General features: G+C 41.7%; 2 protein-coding genes across 2 annotated transcripts; one reads left to right on the top strand and one right to left on the bottom strand.

The window, feature by feature from the left end:
• The first annotated feature begins 531 nt into the window (after window positions 1–531).
• On the top strand, window positions 532–3,870 carry LOC307251428 (uncharacterized protein). Its single transcript, XM_080028799.1, has 3 exons — window positions 532–631; window positions 2,689–2,805; window positions 3,509–3,870. Exons 1-3 carry the CDS (start codon window positions 545–547, stop codon window positions 3,692–3,694), a joined length of 390 nt encoding a protein of 129 aa, XP_079884925.1. The 5' UTR covers window positions 532–544; the 3' UTR covers window positions 3,695–3,870.
• Window positions 3,871–4,726: 856 nt separating this feature from the next.
• LOC307251936 (polycomb complex protein BMI-1-A-like) lies at window positions 4,727–13,890 on the bottom strand. The gene is made up of 9 exons (XM_080029397.1): window positions 13,773–13,890; window positions 12,914–13,041; window positions 11,284–11,380; window positions 11,125–11,180; window positions 10,384–10,513; window positions 9,764–9,803; window positions 9,545–9,643; window positions 8,589–8,669; window positions 4,727–6,050 (listed from the first exon to the last, which is right to left on the bottom strand). The coding sequence occupies exons 2-9, from the start codon at window positions 13,029–13,031 to the stop codon at window positions 5,634–5,636; spliced, it is 1,038 nt and encodes a 345-aa protein (XP_079885523.1). The 5' UTR covers window positions 13,032–13,041; window positions 13,773–13,890; the 3' UTR covers window positions 4,727–5,633.
• Between the last annotated feature and the right edge of the window lie 1,654 nt (window positions 13,891–15,544).

The following is a 15,544-nucleotide window of genomic DNA, read 5'->3' as shown; positions in this document are numbered from 1 at the left end:
TTTAATGTATTTTCATATATACAAATGTATAACCAATTAAAAGGATCACATAAAACATTTGTGTTGCATCAAAGAAGTGCATAGTAAATAGACGAAGCCACACATGAGCTTTTGCCAAAGCAGACCAGTGAAGCAATTATATTTTTGTGATTTTTATTTATTTACATGATGACGGGGTGAAAATGAAAAGAAAAAACATTTCTCCAAAATATGTTTAATAAGGATACTGTGTAGCATATGTATTTGTTACTAAATCAATTCAATTCAATTGCAGCAGCTGTCCCCCGATTGGCTAAGCTTGTACCACGTGACTGTACAGGAAGGGATTTCTAGGATCCTCTTGGTCAGCTGTTGGCTCGTGTTAAATATTACTCTGTATCTCAGAGGATTTGAATTCTCTGCCACTGTTTCACTGAGCACAATATCTACTTTATTTCCTTGTGACGTCATTGCAACTTCGTCTCGCGCTGAATCGCGTACGGCTTCACCTGCGCGCGACTCGTGCCACTCTGCTAGCTGACGTTACTACCTGTCACTTGGAAACATGAACTCGCTGTTGACCAAAGTAGGGCACACATGGATGAGTTTAACCCTGAGACAACCTTGGATAACCTCTATGGCAGCGTCCAAGGTAAATCCAGACCTTGTTTGTATACGCTGTGTTACGCTGTCCTCAACACTAACGAAACAATCAAATCATGTCTCGTCTTTATTTAGATCTATTTGTTTGGAATCATAGATAGTATAATAATATTTGGAATTTGACAATGGCATAACTTTTTTTCTGTTATTAAAAGTCAATGAAAATTGACATAGGCTTGGCCAAATAGTTACCCCAAGCTAAAGGACCCCATAAAATGAATAGGCTATATTTTTAAAATATGAAAAACGTTGTGTGCCCAGATCTTTCTTAGACAGGCTGAATAGGAGTAGAATGTGGAGAACAAATTATATTGAGGAGCCTGTGTCTTTGTCTTATAGAGAAATGATGCTAGTGCCACCTACTGTAGGACATGACCGTTCCTGCGCAGCTGCTTTCAATCCCAGACTGATTAGACCTTTCCTCTATGAGCTGTGTGGGCTCATGGTGGCTCTGATAGGCCTGGACACAGTCTGCTTACAGAGTTTGGTGAGCAGAAAATATCCACCAGCTCTCAACCCAGCTTCACTATGAAAAGAGGAGAAACTGCCTGGCTGAGTTCACCAGGATGGGTTGACCAAACCAGCAAATGATCCTACCACCGTAACTTAACTGCTGTAACTAACATAGTCACAGAGATGTTGCTCAAGCGTATTCAGTCTAATCAGGCAAAATAATGTCTGTATGCCCAGAGGCGGCCTTAACGATCTGGGGGCCCCATTCAAGACCTAGTGTGGGGCCCCCCACTTTTTTTGTATTTTCTTGAAAAAAAAAATCGTAATTTTTTTTTTAATACATATTTCTTGTGCATGCATGCTTGTGCATGCTTCCCGCAAAAAGAAAACAGATTGTAGAGTTTTATGAGATGACGGGCCACTGGGTGCAGACTCTTAAAGGGCCCCCCCACTCCTACCTATCCAGTCAGGTACACTGACTTTTCAGCACATATACAATTAATGGTAAAAACATATTAATTAAGTCAGTTTTTCTCACAGGATTTAGGGATACTGTGGGAGGGACCCTGGTCCTTGTTGGGGGGGTCCGGGGGCATCCCCCCCGGAAGAAAATTTGTCTGGTGCACTTTGAGGGGAAAATTTAGAGGCTATATCAAATCCTGAGATGCAGCAGGAACATTATTTTTCAGATTTTTCTTAATCAGGCAGCACTCTTTACTCTGCTACTGTAAAAACAGTACAGTAGATTGGTCTGCAGACTCATGTTCTATGATGGAGAGACTAATTTCAACAGATACAGGGTGGATAGCTACTTTTGATGAACAGCATAGAATTTACACATAGAAATCGTATTCCTGTATGTGTGTGGGGGCCCTAAAGGCTCATCATGAAGCCCCTTAGACAGAGCTACTAATGCTGTTTTCTTATGCTTTTGTATTTCTCCCCTACTAGTTGAGGGGCCCATGATGATTTATTTCCTTATATTTAGGCTTATTCCTTTTTGGACCCTGTTATTGACCTGAGTGACTGAGCTCTTTGACAATGCAACATCAAAAGTTACTATGAGGCCTAGGGCCCGGTAGCCTGCTCAAGAATTATTTATCAAAAAAAAATGGGGGGGCTTGGGGGCCCCCCAGAGGGCGGGGCCCCATTCAATTGAATGGGTTGAAACATAGCTAAGGCTGTTACTGTGTATGCCTACTGTGTGCGCGCTAAAAAAAAGTACACAGCCTATAGGCCCTGAAAACGTGTATGTATGGTGATGTAAAGAAAGGGGGCCCAACGTAGCTAGCATCATGCCAGTTTACAGAGTCTAGGCTGTGCATATAAACACTGGATTTGTTTTTAGTGCATACACAGTAGGCTACGGATAGGTGATCGATCGTGAAGAGATATTCACTGATTTTGACAACAAGCTTTCTTCCAGAATTGCTGTCTACACCTTTTTAAGCCGCAATATCATTTTGGAGTTAATACATATTAACGTTATACTTTTTAACCAACTTCAAATGCAGAACTTGAAGTTATAGTGGAGTATTTGTACATTACAATATTACTACTCAAAGCTTAAAGCTGATGCCTCTGTGTCTACAGGTCCATCTCTCCTCACTTCCCTCAGAACCCGTCATCCCCTCTAAGAAGCCTTTCAAAGTGGAGCTGGTGGGTGGGAAGCGTCACTCTTGGTGCACCTGTGGACACAGCAGGAAACAGGTAAAACTGCTGTCCCCTCCCACTGTTAGGGTTAACTGTATATTCTGTATTCTATTATAATTGTATAGGCCTAGGCTATGTGTCTGTTTTTCTAGTGCAGCAGTGAAGTCATTGTTTTGCCATCTTAACTAACCCACAACTGCAGATTTTCATCTTTAGCAATCATCTTGTCAAAACTCTTCTCTGAACATTTGTTAACTTTTGTTGGACACAGAATTCACCCTTCCAGTTATGTGATGTGATGAAATTTATATAAGGGGTCATGGGTCACCGTAGCCAAAATACACCTGAGGAAGGCCAAATTGTCGGCCAAAACCTTCCCTGTGTTCCAATACCCACACTTTCAGTTCCATACTATTTAGTGTGCCGGAAACAGATTTTATTTAGGATGTCCCAATTCATGCATGTGAAATGCAGAATGCCAAAAATACCAGGATTCCCTATTACATCCAACAGCATTTTGCTGTACGGAAACCAGCATGCTTTAGTGGTCCTATAGTAAAAAGAAAAAGTATGGGATTTAGAATGCAGGGTTAGTGTGTGCTTTGAACATTTTAAATAATGTTTGTTGGAGCATTTAGCTGTTGTGTGAACTTAACTTACTTAACTGTGAAAACTGCTTTCACCCACATGTCATCTGGTCTCCTCACTGAAGCACACACCATCTCGTATATTCCCTGAACACATCTCTCTTATCCTCCAGCCTTTCTGCGACGGAGCGCACAAAACCAAAGCCCAGGGCCTGTCCCCGCTCCGCTTTGTCCCAGAGAAAGACTCCACTGTCTGGCTGTGTGGCTGCAAGTTCACCAACAACCCTCCGTACTGCGACGGAACTCACAAGCAGGAGTTCATCATCTCTGCCCCGCTGCATGTACCAACAGACTCGTAAAGAGGAAGGGAGAGAGAGGTGTCTTTGAACTGAGCATCAATGTAACTGTTGCATTCACACATATGTCCATCAGTGCACTGGATTGAAAGCAGCATGGATAAGCTAAATGGCCACAAGGAGTCTCAAGTCATGTCAGTTTTTCTATTTGACAACGAGTAGAGTGTCAATCGAAAGGATGTCCATGCTTTGTGTCTTCTATCAGGAAATACATTGTAGCAGGCTTGGACAATATGGTGATATACTGTGAGTCATTGTGTGTAATGGTGCAATTAAGTAAACGCCACTTGAAGTATATGGAAAAATATGTCTATTGGGATGTACTAGTATTATGTCTAAGACTATGAAGATCTTGGGAATGGTTTAACAGGAGAAAACACTGTCTGTGTAGAAATGTTCCACTGAAGGTGTGTGTGTGTGTGTGTGTGATTGTATTTATGCTTTTGTAAATACACTGAGTTGCCAGTAAGGATTACCTTGTCTGCACATGTTTTTTAAATATTTCAAATAACATACTGGTAATGCTGTGTAATATTTTACACAAACTTCTGCTAATGGACAGAGCCATAAAGATGGAGTCAGCGATTCTGGAGGAAACTTTCTATCAATCACTTTTGTCAAAATCAGTGATCGGGAGCCGTAAACTGTCCATGCTGTGAGGGCGGTGAAAACAGCCTGGGCTCTGTAAACTGATATGTAAACAGAGTTTACACAGTAGCTAGCAACATGTCTGTTTACAGAGCCTAGGCTGTGTATTAACACTGGATTTATTTTCAGAGTACGAATAGGTAGCGGATCGTGAAGAGAATATTTACCGATTTTGAGAAGTTATTTGACATGTGTTCTCCAGAATAGCTGACTCCACCTTAATAGTATTATTCCAAGACAATGGAGGGAAGTTAATGCTTTAATATCAACTAATACTGTTTGTTTTCTTGCCACGTGCACAACAGAATGCCTCACAGTTGAGCGAATCATAAGCAGGACACTCAGGTCAGAAAAACCTAGTAAGTAAACATTTTTATTGACCTAAAACATGCACATATGGCTGATAAAAAAGCATCATTGTTTGTTGAACAGAAACAAAAGGAATGTTGAAATTTATGGAACTACAACATACATGGCCAAATATTCAAATCCCTTTTTTGAGTTCTTGGACTGCCATGACAGAGAGAGAGAGAGAGAGAGAGAATGCTGACAAACATCTTGCTTGGGAGCATCGGTAGTGCTTGGAATTCTGTAACTAGAAAAAAGCTTTTACTGGCAGAAAAAAACTTGTAGGTTTTGAATGGTGTGACACGTGACCTCGACAAAGTGCATCAACAGTTTATATGTAATGTACCTGTGTGTTACCTGATGAGCTCTTGCTTATACTGGACATTTATACAGCAGTTATTAACATGACTGTTCAAAAAGGCAAGGATTAGCTTCTTTTCTTCTTCTTCATCTTTACATCCAACTTCCCGCAGTGACTCTCCACTGCAATGCCTTTATTTTTCAGCATTTCGTCTCAAGTTTTTGACGGTGTCAAATAAATGCTTGACGGAAACTATGGAAATGAAACAGACCCACACTGCATATACAATACAAAACGATTACAATATCTTGTATAAAAGATAAGTTTATACATATGTAATGCACACATGCTCACATTTTGATACATACTGTACAGGTTTGTATGTGTGCACTCACTGTTTCTAGTCTAACACACATAAACACACACGCACACATACACACACACACACGCACACATACATACGTACAAGTGTCTATTTGGCTGCACTTTTTCCAGTCTTTCCTGTTTGATGGAGGTGATAACGATGATGTGCCCCCCCCTCCCATTCCCCTGTCTTGTCCAGGAGGCTGGATCTTGTCATTTTTCCTCTTTCGAAAATAAGGGAGCAATTCAAATACTGTCCTCCCCACCGCCTTTGAAAGCATGTTAGGTAGGAGGCAATCCGCTTTTGTCGCCCCCCCTGGCCTCCTCTTTACCGGGGCCGGAGCTTGTGCCGTTGACAGTCACCTTGCGGGAGTTGGCGCCCTGCTTGGAGGCCAGAGTGTGTCGCTGAGTGTGGCTTGGGGCAGCGTTGGTGGTGGTGGTGGTACCGTTGGAGCTTTGGATGGCTGGAGAGAGGGTGTGTGAGGGTGCAGTGCTGGCCTGGGAGGAGGAGGGGTTCCCCCGGGGAGCAGGGGCAGCAGAGGAGGGGGGGCTGTGGAGCTTGTCACTGCTGTGGGAGTCGCTCTCTGACGTGGGGCTGGTGTTCACCCCGTCAGAGTGGCCCTGAGCCGCCGCAGACTGGCACGCCCTCCGACGCTTCCGGGTGGGTTTGACCAGATACTGCAGGGGGATGGGTCCAGTCTGCACACAGGGGGTACACACACAGACAAACAGACACATTGTTAGAAGTGTACATATGAAGCTAGTGATTTTTCTAATGAATCCATAGGTCAACAGACTTTTAGCTCATATAAAAAGGTTAAACTTCCTACGAGGAACTTTTAAATGTTTATGAAAGTCTAATTTTTCCCTCTGATGATCATAAATGACCTGTAACAGCAAACGAGGCCTTCAGAAAAAAACAAAGCTATTTTTAATGCCTTTGGTCAGGTACGATTTCCCAGGGACTTAGACAATTGGATTTACGGCAGGCAAACTGGAACAACCTGTGTTACGTGTGTCACGGTACTAAATCAAAGTAGAACCTGCTTCAACATCATCAAATGACCATTATACATCTGACAGTTACATATAAATACACGAACGCATGGCCATTGCAACCTGCCGTCTCTCTTTCACTCGCTTCCTAGGCAAATGAACACACCGACGGCACACCCTAGTACAGATCTTTAGGACATCAAGCGGTGTCATCATAAAAACACTACTGCTTTCGTCCAAATGGTGCGCTCAAAGTTCCTCGTAGCCACTTTACATTATAAGACAGTCGCTGAATAATGGTAAAATCCCATGAAAAGACCAGAAACATCATTGAATAGATCCTATTGACAAGTGTTGTCTGTGAAGCCGAAGCCTGAAAGAAGCCATTCCTCTGTACAGCACAGCTCAAAAACTATTGAAAACACATCAATGAGCCACAAACACTGTCCTGCTGCCGTAAATACTCACTAGAGCCCCAAATCAACTGCAGAAAATAGTCCCAAACAACCCCTAACGCTATTTCCTCCAGTTAGAGTCATGTCTGCTACAGACCTACTAGTGCCCACCTGTTTAAGAGATTACTGAGCTCCTTTTACAATGGAATTATATGACTGGGACCAGTTACAGTAAAAAAATAAGAATGTTCCAAAGAGAGAGAGAGGGATGGAAATGTAAGAGAGTATTTTGTCTTCTTGTGGGACTAATTGACAATAACAAAAACATAGGAAATCAACAGCCATATCCACTTATGTACCAGAGTCCAGATATGATATGCTGTTTCTGTTGACGACGGATAATTGAGAGGCAAAGAGCCGAGGGCAGTTTGATATTTGCAAGAATTATTTCATGACATGAATCTTAGTTCAAATCATCTCACAAAGAGAGAGTCATCCTCATTGATCATCAGCTCACTCTGTCCACCCATCAGAAGGCAAGAGGTCAACTACATGTACTGTGAACATGGACCACACACCAGAGCAGCGTACTATATATTATTGATTTGTGTTGAAAGATTACACCAGTGCAGCAGCAACAACTAAAAAATTTCAAAAAAATGAAAACATCAACACACTTGTAATGAGTGTGGTATTATGTAAACAAAGGCTTTTAACAACTTCAGCATAAGGAAAGAACACACATAGGATTTCCTCTGTTTTATCCCTTTGACAGAGATCTTGTCTTCACACCAGTATTGGACATAAATCCACATCGCCAAGCTGAAACTAGGGACCATGGGAATTTGAGTCATTTCTTGCACTAAAATAAAGGTGTTATTACTTCCTATTATATCCAGGAGAGCAGAGTTTTTCTGTTTGTCCTGTAAACAGCTGGCCTCTTCTTTTATTAGTTTTGGTTCATATTAAGGTTCATAAGTCCACTGGCGTCACCAGTGCCGTCACCACATGATCCAATCAGGATGCAGGACAGTGGACCAGCTCCACAACATCAAAAATTGCCACATGCACAGCATATTCTGATTAAGGTCCATATTCCGGTTAAGACAATATTTAAAACAAGGTGTTAACATGTGCAGCGGCTACAGGGATATTCCTGTTTACATGTCAATCAGCATAATCTGAAAAAAACACCAACGTGGTAGAAGCGTCATGATGCCAAACTGCAGCACATTTTTTCCGGTAATAATTCCTGTACCCATGGAAAATGAACTCATTTAATTAGCGTCGTCTAGCATTGTTTCATACGGCAAAAACAACAACACTTTTTTTAAGAAGCCTTGTTACATATGTTCACACTCTAGATAACAGCCTTTAACCAGGCCATGTGTCAAAACTGCAGCAAATGACGAAAAATTATAACTGGGTTAAAGCTGAGGTATATGATTTCTGATAGGTCAAAGTTAACATGAGCTGTACACTTTGACCAATCAGAGCGAGGCTCCGATTCTCTGTTCTTATTGGCTGTTGGGACTGTCCATTCACTTTGGCACGACTTTGTTGGTGTAGAGTGTGTCAGGGAGGGACCATAGGGCAGGGACCAAAGAGAACAAGTGAAGCGGTTGAGGTATTTGGATTTGAATCTCTATCCCAACTGCCATTTTCTCCCCATATCATATACCCCAGCTTTAATATCAGGGAATTGCTGTGCATGTAAACGTAGTCATTGAGGGTAACATGGATTTTGTGAGTTTGTTTTTAAGCCAACTGCTAAATCAATTACTCATATGATTTGAATGAATACATGTGTGCTCCACGGTAAAACGGTATAAAAGCTGTCACTCACTCGTCTCCACTCATAGAAGTAAGCGATATCCATTAGTGTGTAGTAATCCTTCAAGGGCTCGTCTCCGTACAACACCTCCACCTGGAACACACAGCCATCGACCAGTTAACAGCATGAAACACACATCTGACATGATTCAATTCAACCACATGATGCGTTGCAGAGTCTAACCAATGTGGGCTGATGCCATTATTTTTGGACTGAAACAGAATAGCTATACATACACACAGTATATAAATACTTTTTAAAAATGTGATGCTAATATAGAGCCTCCGTTTTCACCAGCGTCAACATTGAGCACACCAACCCAGCCGTTCTTCAACATTGGCCCATTTTTGACAAAGCCACAGCTGACTTCCCATCCTGCTTCAAGGAAAGCTTTTGTAGCATTTGAAAGGCTAAACACTGTTTCTACCTCAAGATAACTGTTGAACACGCATCCCTATGATCCACCTGTGTGTCCAGTTTATAATAAAAACGTGAGTCATAAAGATTGAAAACCAAGCCAGGGGTACATGATAGCGATCCCCTTATTGCCTGCTGTTGACTGGCTGGTAGGGAGTGGTTGACCTTCCTAAACACAGCTTTAGGCTTTGACAGTGCATCTGCCTCCCTTCCGAAAAATGTCACAAGCATGAAAAAAATACAGAAAAATGTATAAACACGAAAACAACCGATTTACATCGATATAAAGAAGCTATAGGCTACGTATAACTTCATATAATCACCTTGCACATTTAGTACAGCATTTAAGCTTTAATAATTTAGATTTGTATTAGCAGTGTCTGTTCTAAGCGACAGATGTCTAGGTGCTAATTGCCGGAGAAGACATAATATGACCCTTCCACCACTGTGATTACATTCACTTGGACTTAAGAATCATTTTACATTGTTGTGTCTAAAACCCTGATGTGTGCTACACAATCAATGCACCAGGAGGAGCAGTGTGTCATTACCCGATAGTTGTTGGGGATATCCATCTTGCTTCGGAGAAACTTTGCTAAGTGCATGACGGACATGGCTGCTGGGCACTGCAGGAAGCGTTTACCATTGGACTGAGGACGAAGACAGGAGCACAGAGAGGGGACACATGAGGCCAGGGTGATGAGAAGAAAATCACATTGAATAAGTAGTGTGCGGGCTTTACCCAACTCTGCACAGTATCTTGGTGTTACCTTGTCTCCTTCCACCTCTGAACGCTGCCTCTCATTATTTCTGCAGGAAAAGAAAATTGTTAAGACAGGTCTGGGTAAGATAAGAGGGAACTCTTATTAAATTAACAGCTTTTTTCTGCATAATATGTGCCTTACTTTCATATTTAAGGCGAGACACTGAAGCTGAATAGGGTAACATTTTTCACTTAAAGATAGATATCACCATGAAACCTTGCCAGTTGATTACTTACTAAAAAATATGTATTGTATTACAATGTTTACATAAATGTTTCAATAAATGTGCAAATTTGACAAAATATAAAACTAATTATGCATACTTTCGCATCTCTTTAAAAAAACTCATCTAGCTATAAGATAAAGCCAGGGTAAAAATCTTTATTTTAATTTTCACAGACAAAGGTTTAGTCAAATAAACACCTTAATGTACATTTAGAGTCTTCTATTTTGAATAGTATGAAAGAAAATATGTTATGGAAGCAATTTAGCCACAAATCTCAAAATTGACCAGTGCCTTAAAAGACAATGTTATTGGGAGGTGTTTTTTTCTCCATGCAAACCATAAAAAAAAAACATTTTTCAACAGCGATTTTCCCATAAAAAGGGGGAAATTATGGACTCACTTGTTCCTCTCATAGAACTGTATGGACAGACTGATGATTTCATCCTCTGCGATGTTAAACGTCTCCACCACTTCTCCCGGCTCCAACACGCGGTTCTCTGCGTAGAAGTCCCGCCTCCGTTTCATCTCATCTGAGCCACAAGAAAACACAAAAAAACAAAAAACAAGTAAAGAAAATGCATCATAATATGGAACCCCAAGACAAAAATAATAAAATATGCATTAGTTTCTTGCTTCCAGGTGTAGTGGCAAAAAGTGATTTCAGTCAAATAAAAAGGGACTGGGTTGGCCTCTAATCTGTCCCATACAACCCTCATGAATGTTAAGAAGTCATTCTGAGGCACAAAAAAACTTTCAGGATGATACTAGGATGAAACGAATCAACACACTTGTAAAATAATGCACAGGCCTAGGGTGTGTGCAAAAGAAATCCTTTTCTTTAATTCATACAAAAGCCATCCATAAATCATGACAATTACAGAAGTTTACAAATATAAAGCAGTGTACTAGATGCCTGATAATGTAAGTATCATGATCACATTATAAACTGCAAACGCAATTGTGATTATTTGGTTGCGAGAAATGTTAAAGTAAAAATAAGCATCTTTGCTATTAACACAGACATCTATTTATGTATATTTTGCATATAACAGTTTGATCTTGCCAAAAGCAGATGTACACATATAGCGCGACTGAAAATCACTTTTTGGCACCACACCGGCTGGAAAGAAAGGAGTCTTACCTTTGAATAACCCCGGAACCAGCTTATAAACAATATCTTGTAGAGTCTTGTCCGCCCTGGTAAAAAGAAAAGATTAACGTTTATGTGACGTTAATTCTGCTCACTGCATTGGATTCACACGTGTTATCCACTTGATGTTAAAGCATCCTCCTGACTGACCTGATGCTGAGCTGGGGACATGTCTTATGGACCTGGACGTCACATCGAGGGCAGAACTTATTGGTCTCCAGGAAGGCAACGATGCACGTTTTACAAACTGTATACGGACAGAGAGAGACAGAGGACACAGTCAAACACACGCTACAACGCTGCTCTGTGGAGACTGTAGGGTGCCATTCAATGTGACACAATAATACAATAGAGAGCCTGGCTTAAGCAGTGCGGCCAACTCTCACGCAATCGAGTCAGATCTCACGCCCTCACTGCACACTTTCCTCACGCAAAGTTTTAGTCTAGGCCTCCTCTGATGTACATACTCCTCTGATGTACATACTCCTCTGATGTACATACTCCTCTGATGTACATACTCCTCTGATGTACATACTCCTCTGATGTACATACTGTGATTATGAAGAGATGGTACGAGTATGGAAGAAAAAACAATGTGCGAACAGCGGTGAAGTTAGTTTCAAGTTGGATATTGATACAGTATATTGATATTGATCATGTGGAATACATTTATTGAATATAACCATATAAGAAATATTTTAATAATAGATAATGGATTTTTCTTCAATAGCTTCCACCTTATGTGACCCAGTGTCTCCAAAGAAATAATTCCAGAAAATAGTACTACACAGGACAGACCTCTTTACTGTATATTGGATTTTAGTTTATTCTATTTGATATAAATATAGAAAATCGATGTGTTTTTCTTCCAATAGCTTCCAGTATATGCGACCCGGTGTCTCCAAATTATTCCAGAAATGAGTAGGCTACTAAACAGGACACACCTCTTTCTACCTCCTTTGAGCACAACACAGAATTTATGAAAACAATTTTGGGAAAACTCAGTCCCAAATGTATGATCAGCCTCAAAAAGAAATGTGAATAAAAAGTTTTAGGAATATAGAGTCTGGCTTGTTGTGAATGCATTATTCATTGAACTTATAATAAATGTTCATGGACACTGTAAACCTGTGTGTGTGTGTGTGTGTGTGTGTGTGTGTGTGTGTGTGTGTGTGTGTGTGTGTGTGTGTGTGTGTGTGTGTGTGTGTGTGTGTGTGTGTGTGTGTGTGGGTGTGTGGGTGTGTGTGTGTGTGTGTGTGTGTGTGTGTGTGTGTGTGTTAGTTGTTGAGGGGAAATAATGTAAAACCAAATATCACTCCAAACTGAACTCAAAAGTAAGCAGCACTGCTATTAGCCTCTCACACTTCAACAGATACATCCCCCAGCCTCCGGTTACCACCAGGTTGAATCAAAGCATGCACAGTGTCAACAGAAACATAAACACTGTTTCACGTGCATTACATTGTTATTGTGTACACAAGAGGATACAGAACATGACTCCACATCACTTGAGACGGAGCTGGGCTGAATATGCACACACACACACACACACACACACACACACACACACACACACACACACACACACACACACACACACACACACACACACACACACACACACACACACACACACACACACACACACACACACACACACACACACACACACACACACACACACACACACACACACACACGCACACACACACACACGCACACACACACACACGCACACACACACACGCACACACATGGGAGCTCATTGCGAGTTACTTACAGGAGTGCAGACACTCTACGATGGTCGTAGCATCAATTAAGTAACCGGCGCATAGCGGACATGTGAGGTGTGGATTCAGATCTGTGATTTTAATCCGGTTGGGCTGCATTTTATCCATTTGGACAGATCTGAAGAGGAAACAGACAAACAACAACAACAACAACATGAGCGCTTCCTGTAACACATTAGGAGCCTAGATGTAAACTGTGCATAACGCTTGTTTAGACCACTGCTTCTTTTCCATATGGTCAAAGGGCTGCCTGCCTGCCACAGTGTGCACCCTGCTAACACAATGTATGCAGCTCGTCCTTGGTTGGGACAGCAGCAGCAGCCTGTGGAAGCTGACGGTCATAACACAATTGGAATGCCATGTTGTAGCGATAAACAAATAACGCTGGTAGAGAGAGAACAGGAGCCGTTGCAGCTTTAAATGCAGGCAGTGTTTGTATGCTTGTTAACACAGCAGCAGCCCCCGACTATTGAATCGCCCCTGTGTGTGTGTGTGGCCTCATCGTGTGCATCAGCTCGGGCCAGCGCACCACCAACAAAGAGCGAATGCATTTCTCCGGAGCTGCGCCGTCCCGGAGCGGCCGCCACCAGCGAAACACACGCCGGGAAAATAGCAACACTGAGTGGGGTTGGTTGGGGGTGCAGAGAGCCGCAGAAAAAAGCCCTCACTGGTGGTATACAAAGCAGCCATCTTAAATTCACTGACAGGGCTAGGGCTGTATCAGGAGGCGAACAAGAGAGAGCCTCAAAATGTGACACCGTGCACTTTAGCGTGCGCCTCAGCCGAAACAGCGGGCCCAGACAAAATGAGCGGCCGACAAAAGAGCGATCGCCGACACCTCGTTCCTACCTGATTAGACATCAAAGTTTCCCCTCTCCTCCCAGCGAGGATCCAGGTGAATTATTATTTGGACTTGGGGCAGAATTTGCAGCAGCGCCAGAAAATGGCTTTTTTCAGCACCGTCAGAGGACTGCCCATTTTAGATCACGTGATATTATTTTGTCGCCTCGCACTCGCTCGGGGCATACAGGGTATCCTCCTCCTCCTCCTCCTCCTTCTCCCTCTCTTTCTCTCTCTCTCTGCAGGCCCAATGCTCACTTTATTAACAGTCAATGCTTAGTAGGCCTACTCATCAACACGGCCTGCAAGGGTAGGCCTACAACAACACTGTAGCTTTTTATTTCGCCTTTGTTTATTCGTTTATTTCAATGAGTTGCACACCGCATAGCCCCCAGTGTGTCTCACTCCGGTTGGAAATGATAGAAGTTCATCGCCGACGGAGACAGGGCCTGCAGGCCTCTGGTCCCAGGGCCCAGACCGGAGGGGTTGGGCCAAGGCTGCTGGAATGGAATTTGCACCTGCGTTCATGTGTATAATATTTGTAATAAAAAAGGAGACCTTAATATTTTTAAGTATAGCCTACATATTAGAAATAATATATAAAACCAACGGATTACATTTTTTATTTAGGCCTAATAATATAGGCCAATGGTTATACTATAATTACATAGGCCTTAGTAACTTGGACAGAAAAAAAGTTTTGACCATAAAAGTTATTAATGTCTGTTAAAACACATTGTTTTTACTAGGCTAAATTAAAAAGGTGATTTAGGCCTATTTTTAGTACAGCCCAATGAAATACAAAGGATTTAATTTTTTTACACATTTGATTGTAACATGCACTGAATCAGAAAGCTGTACACTGCCATCCACAATAGGAGGGCTGCAACCAAAACAACAAATGTGTCACCTGCCAATTCTGTCCACTAGCAGGGACCTTCTTGTGATATGTCCTTATTGTGAATCCTGGAACATAAACTTGTTGATGTAAAAGTATAAAATAATGAAGTGATTATACATTTCTAGACATATGCTCCAAACATTTATTTTTTTACCACCAACTCTCTGTAAGGCAGAGGTGGTGGATAAGGGGGCATCCATCATTTCTTCCTTCTTGTCCTCTTAAGGGGGAGTAACAGATTGTTGACTTTTGTCAAAATCACTTTTAGTAAAAATCAGTGAATATCTCGTCACAAACTGTGACCTGTCAGTACTATATGCGCTGCAAAAAACATCCAGTGATAATACTCAGCCTAGACTCTTTAAACTGGTATGATATGTAAAGAAAAGGGGGCCCACTGTAGCTATCAACTTTCTGTTTTACAGAGCCTAGGCTGTGTATTAATAATGCATTTTCTGTCCAGCTCACACACATTCTCTCTCTCTTGGTTGTCCATCGATTTCGATGATGACGTACAAATTTAGCCTTTTTGTAAACATTTTAAATAAACAAAAACATACTTCTCGCTCACTTACTTGTTACCTACGCTATCAGAGGGCTACCACAGCCTTAACAGCACAGCCACCTTCCGTACGTACAGGTAGCGGATCACGAGGAGATATTCACTGATTTTACAACAAACATTCTCCATAATTGCTGACTTCACCTTTAAATCTGAGGTTAGAAATCTCCTTTTCCATATAGTCCTGCTAAAAGGCAGACCAATTGTACAGACAGATAGGAGAGCAAATATGAACAGTGTAAAGGATGAACGAAACACAGTCTATGGCAAAAACAATAGAGCAGGGCAGAGGGATACAGAAGGATGCTGTTTCCATGG

Source organism: Ammodytes marinus (genome assembly GCF_949987685.1).
Source record: "Ammodytes marinus genome assembly, chromosome: 6".
NCBI classification, from domain to species: domain Eukaryota; kingdom Metazoa; phylum Chordata; class Actinopteri; order Uranoscopiformes; family Ammodytidae; genus Ammodytes; species Ammodytes marinus.
Note: the sequence above shows the minus strand (reverse complement) of the source record. Positions and strands in the feature narration are given on the sequence as shown.